This window comes from Pleurodeles waltl, chromosome 6, assembly GCF_031143425.1.
Source record: "Pleurodeles waltl isolate 20211129_DDA chromosome 6, aPleWal1.hap1.20221129, whole genome shotgun sequence".
Lineage (NCBI taxonomy): Eukaryota > Metazoa > Chordata > Amphibia > Caudata > Salamandridae > Pleurodeles > Pleurodeles waltl.
The window spans coordinates 1,593,114,804-1,593,131,248 of record NC_090445.1 but is presented as its reverse complement, the minus strand read 5'-3'; the positions used below and the strand labels follow the sequence as shown (position 1 = coordinate 1,593,131,248).

At 42.9% G+C, this 16,445-nt stretch overlaps 1 protein-coding gene across 1 annotated transcript in view; it reads left to right on the top strand.

The window, feature by feature from the left end:
• The window catches only part of AMBP (alpha-1-microglobulin/bikunin precursor), a 56,713-nt gene that overhangs the window by 21,672 nt on the left and 18,596 nt on the right, over positions 1-16,445 (top strand). The window contains exons 2-4 of the mRNA XM_069241417.1: positions 10,277-10,419; positions 11,748-11,824; positions 13,798-13,911. Coding sequence (XP_069097518.1) covers positions 10,277-10,419; positions 11,748-11,824; positions 13,798-13,911 — 334 coding nt within the window. The remainder of the gene's footprint in view (positions 1-10,276; positions 10,420-11,747; positions 11,825-13,797; positions 13,912-16,445) is intronic.

Genomic DNA, 16,445 nt, shown 5'->3' with positions numbered 1-16,445 from the left:
GCGGAGCTCTTGACCCACAAAAGTTGTGGTTCCTACTCATTTCGAGTTGGAGGAATCACTGGGTTTCCATCACAGAATCTCACCTGGCTTCCTCATTAAAAACCTTTAATCCATAGGTCATCTACCACAGGACTGCTGGGCCACAGTGGTGGGAGCCCCTCCATATTTTGTGCGGAGCCACCACCGAATTTTTTTTGTTTTGTGTTTAGGTTGAGGGTGATCTGAGTTTTACTTGCATACATGTAAAATATCAGCTGAAAGTGAGATACAAGATGGTCTAGTGGATGGAGATACAGATTAAAAAGGGGAAGAGGATCACAGAGAGCCCTGTGTAACTCCCCAGCTCACCAGTTTAAGCTCAGACCTCAAGATTTCATGTGCACTCTCTGCCTTCTTTCTCCTATGAAGGATTCAATCCATCTAAGAGCAAATCCCTGAAAGGTGAAACTGTTCAAACTTTAGACCAGAAGCTGATGGTTAAGAATGTCAAACATTACTAAAAATATAAAAACGACCACAACCAGGTCTAAAACTGCTACAAATGTGCAAACACAGCAATACAGTACAGCACCCACATCCTAAGGTCACTGCCACCTTTAGGAAATTAGGAACTCTCAAAACCAAGTCTCCCTCCGGCATCTGTAGGTATATAAGAGCTGGTTTGACTTGTGCAAAATTAGCTCTTTTTAGGATAGCGTCTAAGTAAGTCCTACAGGACAGCTTGTAAAATGGGCAGAACATAGTAAAGTGCAAGGTGTCCTGTGGAGAATTATTATCGCAGTCACAGGGGACTAATTTCTGCCCTCTGTTCATAGCCAGAGGAAAGGCCAACAGAAAATTAAATAAATCCATTCTAAATCTCGATAGTGAAAAACAATCATGTCTATTCTTTACCCACACTAAGTAAGTTGCCAAGCGTATGGTTTAGTGAGTCCTAGAACCTCTCTTTCCACTTGCCTATTCCAAAAAAAAAAACCTTTAACCCAAAAAAGTCTGCTTTCGATATACCCTCTGGAAAACTAAAAAGATCACCTCTCCCCAAACTCTGTAAAATGTCCCTAATGTACTTAAACCGGGGGATGCGGAAAGCATGGTCCAATGACAAGCAGTCTCTCAGAATATCCTTAGTAAAGTTTAAGCCCAGCCTAAGCCAAACCTTCAAACAAAAGGCAAGGGGACGAAAAGCTACCAGATCAGAAAGAAAGCCAATGCCTAGTTCCTCTTGCTCTGACGTTGCTGAGATACATTGGGAAAGACAAAGGAGCCGGTGTAAAAACCTGTTTTCCACCACTTGCAATTTGGAAAGGTTGGTATGCCCCCATTCCTCGCTGCCATAAACGGCCTGAGAAACACATTTAGCCCTGTAAATCTGCAGCAAGGCCCAAACTGGTCTATTACCCAGTCTTGTAGCGAAGCTAAAAATTGCAGCATTAGCTCGCCCCAAGTCCTCACACTTCTTATGCATAAACGGGAGTCAGCTTAAGGCCGAATTAAAAAGGAGGCCCAAAAAGGAATACTCTCTTGGGTAGAGAACACACACCTAAGGTAGATTTTGTCGTTTTTGTAGTTCTGGAACCTACTACCATCACAAATTATTTCTTATCATTGATAGACAAATCTAGCCCCTCCATAAAGGTAGAAAAAGAGTCTAACAGAGGCTGCATGCCTCTGACTGTTTTAGCCAGGAGTACTGAGTCATCTGCATATAATCACACCAGAAACTTGCGAGCACCCACACCTGGGCAGTACACCTTCCCATCCCTTAATAATTGCTCTAGCTGATTAATGTATAAATTAAACAAAAAGGGGGCCAGAATGCAGCTCTGCCACACGGCTCTCTCAATATAAAAACTCCAGGTACACTTCTGATCTTTAGTATAGAGTATTGAGGCCATGGTGTCCCTATGAAGATCTCACAAGAAAAAAACAATATCCTTTTCCACCCCTAACAACACCATAATCTGCCACAGTTTGGATAGGGTAACCCGGTCAAATGCAGAGGAGAGGTCCATAAAACCCAAATGTATGAATCCATAATGAGACACAGTGTATTTTCTCAAGACCAAATATAGATTCATACATTGGTCCACTGTTAACCTCCCAGCGCGAAAGCCATATGGGGCCTCCGACAACACGTTATTATTTCAGCCCAGGCTGGTAGTCTCTCTAAGAGGATACAACCCACCACCTTGGCCACTGAATTTAGGAGGGAGATAGGCCTATTACACGACGGACTATACCTATCCACCTCTTTAAAAATAGGCACAATAGTGGACTGAGCCCAGGACTGCGGGGGCGAAACAAAAGCCCCCTCCTCATTACCAACAGAAACAGGTCCATAAATTTCCTCAAAGTGGGCCACCCAAGAATCCTCCGTTATGTTGGACTCCAGGGAATCTGCCAATTCTGGAGCACAAAAGAATCTATCAATAATGTCCCATAATTTGGAAGAACCATTCAGAATGCTTGGGTTGATCAAATCTCCCCAAATCTCTTTACTTACCTTCTGCTTTCACCTGGCATGTTCCATTTTGTACATTCCTCGACAATACTTATCCAGGATCAGGTTTCTAAGCTTAACACACAGGGCCTGCTTAAGCTCCCTCAGTGCCTTAGAGCAACCAGAGTCAAGACATCTGGGGCCCCTTTTACACTATCCTCTCTTGGGTGCTACTAGAAGGTTAGAGGCTAAGTTAGAAATTGTCAAAAAAAGAGCTCAAAATAGCCTCAAGACCGCTATCTGGTGACACACAGGTAGCGAGCTCTACCTCGCAGCTATGATGCCAGGTTTTATACCAATCCTCCTGGGAGATCTGTGTCAACTTAAGTCTCCTCCCCTAGCTAGTGAGCTTGATGAGCTCCTAGCCTCCATCCTGGGCCTAGCAGTTATAGGCAACCAGAAGAGGGAGAGACACACAGGATTGTGATCACTAAATGGGCGTAGCAGAATTCAAGACTCAGGACACACAATAACGAAGGGGTAGATAAAAATATAAAATCTTTAATAGATTCACAGACTCTTCCTTTAAACATGGCATTAAAATATCCCTTTGACCGAGTTAGCATTTCCAAGGATAGAGCTAAATTATGCTGACTCAATAGGCAACTCAAGCTAGAGCCCAGTTGACTGTGTTCTACATATGCCCCAGACAAGAGGGGGCAACCCCCCAGGTGGCCATCCAGTACTCCCCTCATTACACACATGGACGTTGAAATCCCCTACCACCATAAGGAATGCTGACCATAACCCAGATGTCACTGTGTCACTAACCAAAGAATGCAGCAACTGCACATTACACCCCTCCTGCAAAGATGCTTTAACATTATAAAAGTTAATTACTACAAGTTTGCTACCTCCTGATGAGAACAACAAAGCCTGCAGCATCGGGGTACCCAAGGGTAAAACCTCTAACTTCACCTTGACACCATACGAGACAAATGTAATCAAACCACACTTGGCTCGTCCCACCCTTGAACCCGTGGCCAGAGTGAAGAAGGTGTTGTAGCCTTGTAAAAAATAGATATTCTCTACTGCCCATATTTCTTGCATACAGATTATCTCAAACCCTCTAACAAATTCTAACCAATGAGTGTCACAATATTTCCCCACAATCTCTGCCACATTTCAGCTAACAGTTCTACATGAGCTCTTTGGCATGCACCCAACTCGGGCTTCCGAGTGTAAATTCTGCGTTAGATCCTAACTCCCGTCTCCAACATAGCTGCCTGAGAACGCAGCTAGTCTGTACATGCTCCCTCATGCCGTCCTCCCCCAGTCAATCACAGACATCTAAGTTAGACAGGGAGGCAAACCTATTAGCTAAAACCAAGCCTGTGTGATTCAAGGGTTGACCTACCCTCGTCACTCTCTGTTTTCCTGAGATGTATCAAGTACTAAATGTGGGGGCAAATCGTGGAGGCTTATAGAAAAAACCCAGAGGGAACATTCTGATAGAAGGCACCAGGTCATTAGGAGGGGAGCCTCTAAGAGAATCCAATACCGCTCCAGCAGCATGAAGTCTATCAAAGTTAACAACCACACAATCACACTCCAAGGACCTAGCTCTTTTCCCCACCCAGCTACCGCTATGAACCATATTGATCCAGGCACCTACACTGGCCCACAAGGTGGTGTTTGAGTCTAACCAGTGCATAACTTTATTTTTTAGTTGATAAAAATTCTCCTGGGTGTCCGGTCTAAGCAGTGGTACATTTCCATTTTCATTTGCACTGACACTACGTCAACCATCCCTCCAAACAGCCTCCACCCACCACACCCCCCACTTTGTGAGGAGAAGAAATGGTGGATAAGACTTAGCCCCCTGATCCCACTTCCTGGGAGTTTGATGGTGCTGCCAAACCATCCGTTACAATGACTGTGGACCGCAGTGAGCCCTCACCCCCAGTCAGCTGCGCTCTCTTGAAAATGAAGCAGATAGAGTATTTACTAATGGTTAAACTCAGCCATCTGGGAACCACAGCCATGTGCTCTCATTTTTACATTATCCACCACTTAAATAATCATGTAATTCCCCAATCCAGATCCAAACCCTTCTTCGAAATCACCACGTAGTGATGGTATTTCCACAAAACATTCCTGCTCAGAGGTTTCAGAAGATAGCAAGTGCATTTGCTGAGTAGGAAAATTTGAGATAGGACTAACATTGGCCAAGTCCTTCTCATCCTAAATGGATATTTTTATAACTGGTTGTAGTACTGCTATTTTTTAGCGCAACAGGAACTACACAAAAGGAGTTAATTATATCCAGCAACATTGGGCCCACTATTTCTCTGGCTGATGTTCATGATCTACAGGGGCACAGTTGCAGTGGGAGAACCTATGGAACTGCAGTTAGACATCAGGATTTTCTTGTTCTCACTGTTTTGTGAGAGACCTTTCTCAAAATGCAATGAGCTCTGGCCTAGTGTAATAACACTTAACATAGGGGGATTTATTGCTCTGTGTTGCAGTTTGCTCCCTGGTGACTTTTTTTAAAGTTCACCAATCTCATGGAAAAGAAAACTCTGACTCTTGACTGTAATATGAGCGGGCAAAACTTCATAATACAGAACACTAGATTTTGCTAATGAAACAAGGGAGTTGAAACTTACTTTGTACATCTTCTGCAAGTGTAATTTCCAAGAATATTGTGTTTATTTCTGCTGTTCTGATTCTGTGATTACATTTTCTCATTTGGCTCATAACAAATATGATCATATTGTTTGCCACCTTTTTACCAAAGTTTTCAAAGCAATTTTTCTCATTTACATCCAATATATTTAGAACTAAGTGGATGATTACAGCAAAGTACTAACTCATCCAATACACTTTTCAGGATATCGTTTATGTTTGATTATATCTTTTCACCAGATCATATGATGCTTTGGATTGCTCCTGTCTAGGCAGAACTTTATATCTACTTAATTTAAAGTTCCCACGTATCACATTTTCCCCAATTACTTCTGATATTGTTTCCCCTCTTCTGATTATTTAGTTTCATTGGCGCTCCATCTTTAAAAAATTTAAAAGGCATTATATAATGTCTTACCAAGGGAGCCCAATCAAAGACTAAATAGTCACAAGTTTAAAAATCACAGCAAAGAATATCCATCTGATGTAAGGTACCAATTTCACCTTGACTAAGGGTGCATGTTATGTTAAATAAATTTTCTTAAGTGCTCATTCACCTGAGAGTCTTTTAAAACTAGGAAGGACATTGTAACTGAAGAATCCATAATGATTTAAAGGCTGAGCCTTAAGAACCTTTCCCAAGGACAAATTATAGAATGATGTGCTGATATAAAAAAGAACATAGCCTATTCAAAAAACAAGAGGAATGATGGCCAGGGACCTGGGGTGTCCTTTAAGGAAAAGAGAACAATGATCCCTAATGACAACAAATGTCATGGACATCACTGAGTTTTTATGATTAAATAATTGTTTATTTATAAATGTTATCCAACAATAAATCGCAATGTACAGTGAGTTGCAAAAGTGTTCATGCTCAGAAGAGTGACACACTCAAGTGGTACAGAGAAATAGTTCTGTATCACAAAGCTTTCCTAGTGGACAACCCAGAGAATAAATGTAGATGCATATTTAATTGGAGTTGTCCCATTAGTTGATAACTGTTCAATCCTTATTGATAGTGGGATCATCATCAGGACTCCTAATATATATGAGCCTGAGAAGATGTTGAGAACATGTACCAACATCAGCACATATATGTTGGAGATCTGAATCGGTAGAGTATAATGGCTCACTTGAAGTGCAGTTCCAAAAGGGCAAGATGATTCAGGAGTAATTGCTGAACCAGCTGCCTAGCTGAGACAACTCTTTTGCACATTATTGGTTTCTCTTCTCAGGAGATGGTCCATTGTGACCGCAAGCCTTCCAGGACTGTGGGTCACTGCAGTTTTATTTCATTTCACTCTGTCTCTCCCCTGCTCGGTGGCCCTTATTTATCATGCCTCTTCAGATCAGCAATTCTACTGAGGCATAACATTCTACTGATTCAGGTCTCCCACCACCATTTTTGGCAATCATGATGTTGTCTTAAAGACTGAAATACCTTGGATTTATCTCAGTACTGCAGTGGCACAAAAGGTACATATTTCCTTCTTTTTTCCAACTACTCAATGTAGGAAACTGGGATCTGATTATAGTACTCACCTCCCCCACTTTTTGCCTGTTTTTTCATGCAGCTTGGACTGAAGTGCACTGGGTTCCTGCTAACCAGGTCCAAAATGCCAGTGTTCCTTCTCCAAAACAAGACATCTGGTAATTTGATCCCCAAGTGACCAGTCTTTGTAACACCTCTGTAAGTCCCTAGAAGTGGTACCTCTAGTACCTAGGGCCTAGGTACTGCAGAGGGTCCCTATGAGCGGCAGCACAACTTGTGCCACTCTGAGGGACCCAGTACCAACCTCAATTCAGACCACCATTGCAGACTGCGTGACAAGGTACTACCCGAAAGTGAAAACGCGACATGGTACACAGACTGTCCCCTAAACACTGCATGTAATATTTGTAGGTCACCCCTACAACAGGCTTTACAACCCTAAGGCAGGGTGCATTATATTACATCTGTCAACATATCTGCAAGAGCAGATATGCCCCTCCTATATCTTAGTCAATTCATAGACATAGTAAGTGAACATGGAAGGCATTTTTAAACACAAGTGCTGGACACTGGTCAGTACGAGTTCCCGAGGTACATGATGGCTTCACTGAAAATAGGGATGTTTGATATCAAGCATCTCGTATTAATAAACATTCACTGATTCCAGTGACGGCTGTATTAATAAATGCACCCAGAGGGCACCTTCAAAGTGCCCCCTAAAAACCTACAGACTGCTGGTAAGTTTACTGACTAGTTCTAACCAGTCTGCCACCAACAGATGAGAATCTGATCCCCAAGGAAGAGAGGCCTTGCTCTCTGGAGATCAGAAACAAAGCCTGCTTGGGCAGGGGTTTTACACACCCCTCCCCACAGGATGACCTGCATTCCAAGGCAGGAGCTTCAAAGAAGCCCACCGTCTTTGGTATGCAGAACTGGCCTTGCAAGGAGGAGAATGCCGAACCCCATACCCCAGGGCCCATCTGGTACCTGGACAAGCAGGAAAATTAGATATGTGGGAAGCATATTACATTTCCAGAGTAGACACACCTGTAGGGTGACCAGCCTGAAGTGGACACAGCCTAGGAAATTACACCATCTTGCCTGGTTTGGAATTTAGGACTTCTGGACAGGGTAATGCCCACTTTCCACAGGAAATGGTCATCTAGGGGGATGTAGTGACCCCTAGGGTAAGTAGCCCATTGGCTGCTACCCTTCACTCCCCTTAACACCCCCTAAATTGAGTATTTAGGAGGCCCCCTAGTACTAGACCTCCAGATCTTCGCTGGCCACAAAACAAGGAGTGAACAAGAAGCCTGCTGAGTCCAAGAAATGAGGCGCGCAGATGACTTGGCGCCAACCCTGCCAGCATGCCTGCTGCACTGACCTTCGAGGAGCAACTTACCTGTACTGCTGCTGCAGCCTCCAAGAAACAGGGAGAGGTGCCAGTGCTTCACAAATCGCCAAGACAAACTCCGTTGGAGCAGATGAGCTGCTTCCCTGAATCTGCAGGCACCCAAAGAAAGAACTGGGAGGACCAAGACCGCCAAATACCAGACACCAAGCATCACTGCACCCGAGCCGCCTAGCCCAGGAAGAAGTGGGCCAACGGTGTCAGTGTAGTCCAAAGCCCTCCAGATACAAAGCCTACCTTGAGTTTGTCTACTATGGACTTAACAACCGAGTCTTCAGCCTGCTTCTGCAGACCGCCCACAAAACACCACTGAATCCAAGCCCCTCAGCCTGAGTAGAGGTGGACCTGCTGTGGGTTCCCCTGAATGACCTTCCAGTCCATCCCTGCAGCACCTTTGTTACTGGACCAATCCCCATAGACTTACATGGGGCAGTCAATGCTGAACTGCACCCCTGCACCCATCCGCCCCAGTGCCACCTGAAGTGACTTAATGGTATGGTATTGGACCTTGCCTCATAGTTACCCTAAGTACAGGAGATTGCTCCAGTAAGTCGCTGCACTACACCTTTATGCAGGGCTTGTTCATCCTCCATAGGATAACATTACAGCATCTGGAAAATGCACTGTCAGCTTTTAGTAACTCTAAAAATTCCTAACTCGAAAAGTACTCACCTGATTCCAGTGATCTTGGTATGAAAGTTTATATAAAAGTATGTGTTATTTTTTATAAATTGGTGTTGGATTTCTATATTCAGTGTGGGTCTCATTTACTGTATGAGTGTGTGGCGTACATTCCTAGCACTACCTTCTGATATGCCTAATTGTTCGACCTCTCTACCACAAAAGAGAGCATTTGGGATGTCATTTGTGCCTCTGGGATACCTCTGGCGGGATTGTTTGTACTCTTTTCACAGTGTACCTACTTTTGGTCCACTATATAATGAGCCAGCTTCCTACACTGAATCTGTAACTTGTAATAGAAAAAAATCTGCGTATTTGCAAAGGACAACCAAAATGGATCTAGATTTTTGTCTGTTATGGGTTGTCAGTAGCATTGTCAGAATCTGACACGTCAGCAGGAAGATCATCTTTACCTCCAGATCATGTAGATGCAGATTCTATAATGCAAGGCTCTCACTTTGGATTATTAAGTAAAAGTTGGCAAAAATAAACTAGTCTCTCTCTGATACCTTCTTCCCAAACAGTGAATGAGAGAAAGAGGTGGAAAACAGAAAATAATGGTCATTTACTACAGTGTAGCTCAGAGATGTTTAGCCACCATGACGATTCCTACTCAAAAGAAGAGTGAATGAAGTCTTTATAGATCTAAGCCAATGAATCTAATTTGCTGATTGACAGTAAACCACAAGACACTGGGCCCTCACGTCACAGGGCCATAAAACCCAAGCAGCACAACAGGGGCAAAGTGACAGTGAGGAAAGTACACCAGAAGAAACCCACACACGAGATCAAGAGTCCTTCCTCATAAGCTACACCAAACAGGGATGTCATTCTAGTGCCCCGGTGACAGTAAGAGCAATAGCCAAGTGATCTATGAGGTTATTGGGCAGCCACAATAAGTACAAGGTCTCTCTAGTCTTGGAAGTACAAGCTGTGTGTCTTCTACTTTTCAACCCATGCAAATTTCTTCTTTATTTATCCAGTGATCACCAGGTCTCTTTTCATGGAATGCAACAAAGAAAATTATGTGAAGGTAGTATAGGCACGGTGTCACTTATATATTACCATAATACTTCTACCTACTTTTGGCTGGTAGTCTTCTCATCTCCCAACACCCCCCACAACTTCCTAGGTGGTGTGAGTTGTTGCCAGCTTGCACAATGTAGAAGTGAGACAAAGGAGTGGATGCATTTACCAGCAGTTATTCATGTTCAACTAGCCACATAATTTCCAACCAAAAAGATGGGTTAAGTGAAGTATACTGCAATCCCAGTAAATCCTCGTAGAGGGATTGAAGTCAACATGTAGTTCTCCACTGCTCCTTAAACTTTAGCGGTATTAGAAAGCTTTAATTTCATGTTTTTCTTCACTAATTCAATGTCACAGCACCTGAAAATAACTTTATAGGGCTACTTTGGGCTAGAGGTGTGCTCTTCAGAACCAAACACTTACATCTATCAAAGGCATGTGAGATTATGAGTCTCAGTTTTTGGTTCATGGCATCTAAAGGTTGTATGTAAATATGGACAGCTACCCTAACATGTTTCACTTGCCTTCACAGATTTATGGCAAATGGTACGATGTTGCCATAGGCTCAACATGCAAGTGCTTAAAAGAATACAAGAATAAGTCTGTCATGGGTACGCTGGTAATGGGTGTTGGTGAGACCAGTGACGAGCTTAGCACAGCCAGCACCAGAATAAGGTAAGCTATGGTAAAACGAGGGCACAAAGGCAGGGCATATATGACTGGCAGCCCAAAACATCATTCCCAAACATAAATCCAGATTACACCTTCTGCCCTCCATCAACTGAGCAGCAGCAGTACCTTCATTGTACCTCCCTTGCTCCTTGACACCAGCTCTGGAACTTTTCAATGATCAGATGAAGGAAAAATAATTACCAGGTCAGCGGCCTCTGGGTCCAATTCACTAAGGTAAACTTAGACCTGAAGTCTAAGGGCCCGATTCACAAAGTTAAACTTAGATTTAGACCTGAAGTCTAAGCGCCTAATTCACAAAGGTAAACTTAGACCTGAAATCTACGTTTACCTTTGTGAATCGAGCCATTTATGAATTGGGACCTTAAACTTCATGTCTCAACTTAGACGTCAGGTCTAAACTTTTACCTTTGTTAATTGGGCCCTGTGTGTATAGGGTTTGAGGACAACACATTAGGGCATTAGGGCAGGGGTTTTCAAACCTGTTAATGGTGCGCCCCCCAGTGGGAGAAAATAAATCTTCGTGCCCCCCTCAGAATTTTCCATACCTATTCTATTAAGTTGGCAATGTTTAAAAATGTCTAGACTTATTTAATCATTGCAGTTAAGTTCTGTTACCGTTTTAAACATGAAATAAACATTTTTCTGCTTAAAACAAAGCACTATTATCTGCATAATCCTTCTTTTGGCCAGAATCTGGCGCCCGCCTAGGATCACTTGAGGCCCCTCTAAAGGGGCAGTCCCCTGCATTAGGGTAACAGGTTGCCTGATCGCTTGAAAATGGACATGTACAGTTAACTCTGCCCCAATAATGAGATATGGGTATGTTTATGCCCAGAAAGTAACTACCAGAATCTGTGTAAACATCAACCAGTATGGCTCTAACATATACTATGCTCCACCTATGTTCAAGTGCAGGGAATTCCATAATTTATCTGGAGTCATGACAGATTTTTAGGTTAAATACTGACTGTGTAAATGAGTTCCATTTAAATATATTGTGTGAAAATGTGTCATCTATGGATATCCTAACAAACTGGCAAGGAATTAGCAATCCTGGACCAATGTCGAATGTCCTGTTCTAGTGCATTGCTTAAGTCCTGGTTGCCTGACATATTTGCATACACAAAACCAGCTAGACTCTGCTTTTATCAGAAAGAGATTCCATGATTTGGGAATTTCAAGTGCTGCAAAACATATAACTCCTGCAAAATTATTGTTGTGTAATTCATATCATATACAACTACTGTCACACTGAAGCAGGCATGTTAGGTGCAAATGTAAAATTTATTTATTTCTGTTTTTCTCCTCAGGCAAGGTGTATGTTCTAGAGTCATCGGCATATATCACAAAACCAACATTCCTGGGAAATTTACTTACTACAGCCCTAGTAAGCTTCTTTTATTACTTTATTATTTTGTCGCCCTAAGTGGGAAGGGTATGCCCAGGCGAGGGTCTCATCCTCACTGCACCACTGGATTCAAGCTAGTCTGGGTGATGAGGAGTGATACCGCCAAAACTAGTCCAAGGGTGCTTGTTTCTGGTCCAGGAAGGACCTGGCCTGGCAGTTTGGGCTGGACTGTTCCCATAAGGAGCAGGGTTGAGGCTGATTTGCAAGTGGCTGCGTCCTAAACTGGGGTGGCGTGTTGGGCAAAAAACAATGGCTTAAACCCAGATCTCTGTGACTGGGGGTGGATGTTTGCATTGTTCAGCATTCCGTCCATCATCTGTTCTTTTTGCCTTTGTTGCCCTAAGTTGAAGGGTATGCCCAGACGTGTGTCTCTTACTTACTGTGACCCTGGATTTAAACTAGCCTGGCTGATGAGAGGTGATACCCCGAAACAGATACCAGGATGCTTGTTTGCGATCTGGGGAGGACCTGACCTGGCAGCTCAGGCTGGACTGTTCCCATAGGGAGCAGGGCAAAACTACTTTGATTATACCTGGGTCCAAACTGGGGTGGCATGGTGGGCAACAAAATGATGGATTAACCCCAGATCTCTGTGAATGGGGTGAAAGTTTGCATTGTTCAGCATTCCGTCCATCATCTGTTCTTTTTGCCTTCAAGAGGCTCATGCAGCACTACTGGTTAAGTCACTGCTCATTTAAACTTTATTAACTGACAATCTAAGGCTCTGCATCATGAAGAACTACATATTCAGCCACTGCTTATTGAGTTTTTACAAGTGTGTTTTTTCTTACTCTGCTGCAGGAGGCCTAAGCAGTACTACAATTGAAATAATTGCAAATTGAGTCTTTACAGCCATCATGCTGACTAACTACCTTGCAGTGCAAAAGGTTAAGTCACTGGTCATTGGCCCGACATTGGAAACAGCTGGCCCCTGAGGCATCAGAAAAATTGTTAACTTCATCCTGCCCTACCCTCATAGGCGACCCCACCTCCAATTCTAACTTGATACATGGGTTCTACATTATTAGACCAATCAATCCCTCTTAACCTGTCTACACACAACTGTACTGAAACCATCACTCACTGGTTGCTTTTCCATAAGCAAATATTAGGATTTAAGAATCCAGCCTGGGAAGCCTTTGAGTTGAGGAAAGGTAATATCTCCCCAGAAGCAGATAGTATTTCCCCTAAGCTGTCTCAAACTCTTTGTGACAACCTAACTGTTTTCTTTCACAAGAAGATCTATGACTTACTCACTTATATCCCATTGTCATTTTGGGCCACAGATGTAAATAACTGGGTCTTCTTTTAATGTACATGATCACCTTTTATGCCAATCACAGAATTGCTTACCTTAAAAACTTGTGGTGTCATTCTCTCTTCTTCACAAGCTGACATATGCCCAATTCATCAACTCAAAAAAGTTAGCTTGACTATCTTGCTCTACTTAACCAATGCATCTCTCCTCCCTGGCTTGTTCCTGCATAAGTGGAAGGAAGCTATTGTTTCTCCCTTGCTCAAGAAACCATCCCTTGATGCAAGAATCTCGGCTAATTTGTTACCAATCTCTCTCCTCCCACTTTTTGCTAAATAATGGTGATTGCAGGTCAGAATCACCTGTCTAATCACCTGGAGTCACACATGATATTACATAAGGCTCAGTCAGGTTTTCGTGAAGGGCTTTCGACAGACTGTCGTGGCCAAAGCCACTGGATGAAAATGGAGTGGCGGCCACAACACTAAAAGCTCCAAAACGGTTCTGACAAAACAGCCTTTTTGAGCCTCTCAACATATGGCCAGTTGCTATAAACTTGTCAGGGACACTTCTATCAAAATACAGAGGCCATGCAGAGGTGTTTAAATTACAAAAGTCAGGTATATGTTCTAGAGCTCTTTTCTCCTCTTCAGAGCGGGTGCTTTATTCATTTGCTAAAATGTCCTTTTTTTCACAGAGTGGGAAATGAGAATCGAATCCTACGTTGTGTTCACCAACTACGATGAGTATGCCATCGTTCTCATGCGAAAAACCAAAGGAGGGGAGACTACCACAACTGTGAAACTTTATGGTATGAGATACCTTTATAAACAAGGAACTGAGACCTCGGTCCACTTTCAGCGAAAACATGTGCACACATTCTACAATATAATTCACTACATTCTGTCTGCAAACTTTTGTCAAATTTCTGCAAAGTGTATCCAGATTCTGTTCCTCTACCACACATTCCACATAGTCCTCCTAGCTTTCTCCTAGAACCCTCCCTACTTACTTTCTAAGAAGCATTTGAAAGTGCCTATAAGTCACTTTACGTTTACAAATTCAAGATGGTATTCTGCAAAGACAAAAGCAGTCCTGCCTACTTTTTAAAAGCCGTAATCCCTTTTTATAAATCATTCCCACTATGGTGACTTTATTTAGACACTCCCTAGACTGCTGCAGGACACTTTGAACTACCAATACTGCTATGTCCGATGTAACCATGTAACAGTTAGGTGAAAGACTTGGGGCCATATTATGGCCTAGTTTGCGTGGCTCTTGCACCACACAACGGAAGCAAACCTTAAGTGAGATTTACACCCTACGTAGCTCCATAAATCTCGAGTAATGTAACACAGCGCAAATCGCTGCGTTAAATTACTCTGCACCAGGGAGGCATTTCTATGGGTGCTGCCTGGGTGCTCCCACGCAACATCCATGGATGTTGACCCGTTCTCAGAATCTGCAATCCTGGGAATGCACCAATATGATATTCCAAGTCAATTGTGGAAAGCGTCAGGAGTTTTGGAAATTAGATTACCCACTCTTATAATCAATGACACTGGGAGCCTGATTTTCCACGAGGCGGTATGAAAAGAGCAAGATGGTTTAGCTACATAATGTGCAGTTGCTGAAATAATAGCCCTGTTAACTTTCAGTTCCTGACACTGCCTTTGTTTTGCCTGAGACCAAGGGGAGCAAGGGAAGTGCCAGGATTCCCAAAGACTAATCCAGGGGTTTCCAGCTGCTGCCCCAGGCAATCGCTAATTTCAGTCCTTGGAGAAAGACCATTGAGAGTCACTTACTGATAACTGAGCATAGCAGCAGGGCTGAATAGGAATCTAAAAACAATGAAATGCAGAAGAATAGCATTCAGAGCTTGTGACCGTCCCCAAAGTTTCGTTTGAAGGGATACACCAGTAGATCCCGGACAGTAGTTAAATGAGGACAGCATTTATGAGCAGAGCTCTGCTCTAAGCCCAAGGGCTGAACCAAACAAGCACCAGCAATGCAATGGGTATCACATTTGCTCGAGTTAGGGCTATTAACATTGTAAATTGGTAATTAGACTTTTCTTACCACATAAATTGAAAATGAAAAGTAAAACAGTTGACATAAGCAAGTCAATTCAAAGCACCATGGCTGCCATGAGCGTGAAGGAAAGGCACAAAAGGAAGATCGCTCACAGTCAACATATCGGAAAATGTGCAATTATCTATGTAACAGAGTCAGTGGCCAAGGCGGTAATGAAACCGCCCCAAGGAGGGACAAATGTAAAGCATTTATCAATGATGATAAAGGATTTTTGAAAGGCAAGCCAATGAACGAGTGATAGTGATGGGCGTGCAGTGGGTGTGGTTAAAAGCCCATAGATAGATTACAACGCATCAGAGCGCTTGTGCACTCAACCTAAAAATGGCCAAAAACAATGGAGATTGGTCCCTTCCAGCTTGGTAAAACAGCAGAGGCACCAAATAATCATTGGTAAGAAATTGGTTCACAGTGAAGAGTAGATGTTTGCAGAACCCATGTGAGGACACACTTGGTTGAATTGGGAATGTTCAGGAAGATTCATAGAGGTAACAAGGAACCCCCCAAGCTAAAATCACTAATAAGGGTTTCACAGAAGTTATGATGGTGAAAAGTGTTGATAGAATAGTTCAAGCATTCAAGGCGTAGAATGTGCATGGGTGACTGCACTCACAATCTTACAGAGTTTTGAGGCAGCTGAGACGGCCTTGAGCTCTCTAGGAGAAGAACACTGATGAGCAACCGGTTTCTTTGAAAAGTTACATTATGCGTTGGCTTGTTACTCTCAGCCTGAAGGGCCCTCGTACCACATCAGCAGCATACATGTTGGATTAGTGCAGGCTTCCTTCACCAAAAGCAGACACTGAGAGGTGGCATGACATACTTCATTCCAGGAATTAATGTATAATCTGTGTGAGTATGTCTACTTTCTAGAAAGCTTTACCCATGGACTATAAAGATTTGTTCACTTTCTGTGAAACCCTAAACATGTTCATTCTAAAGATCATATCAGCGCCTACATTTTTTGCACACATTTTATGACGTTCTCAAGACTTTGCACAAGTTCATTTTTATTTTCAAAAGTTCCCTGTCTAGGTTCTGAAAAAATCTACCAACTTTGTACAAATGCTTGCCCATTTAGGTGGATTTTTAGGTCATTGATAACATTCTGCCAATCACAGTAGTAGATCCTGCAGTAATTGTCTCCACTTTGCTAATATATTTGTCTAGCTCTCTTTTATACCTTACTCTTCTCTCTGTATGTCATAATTTTCCAGAAGTTCTCTCTTTTGAACCTTTCCCTCTCTCTGATTC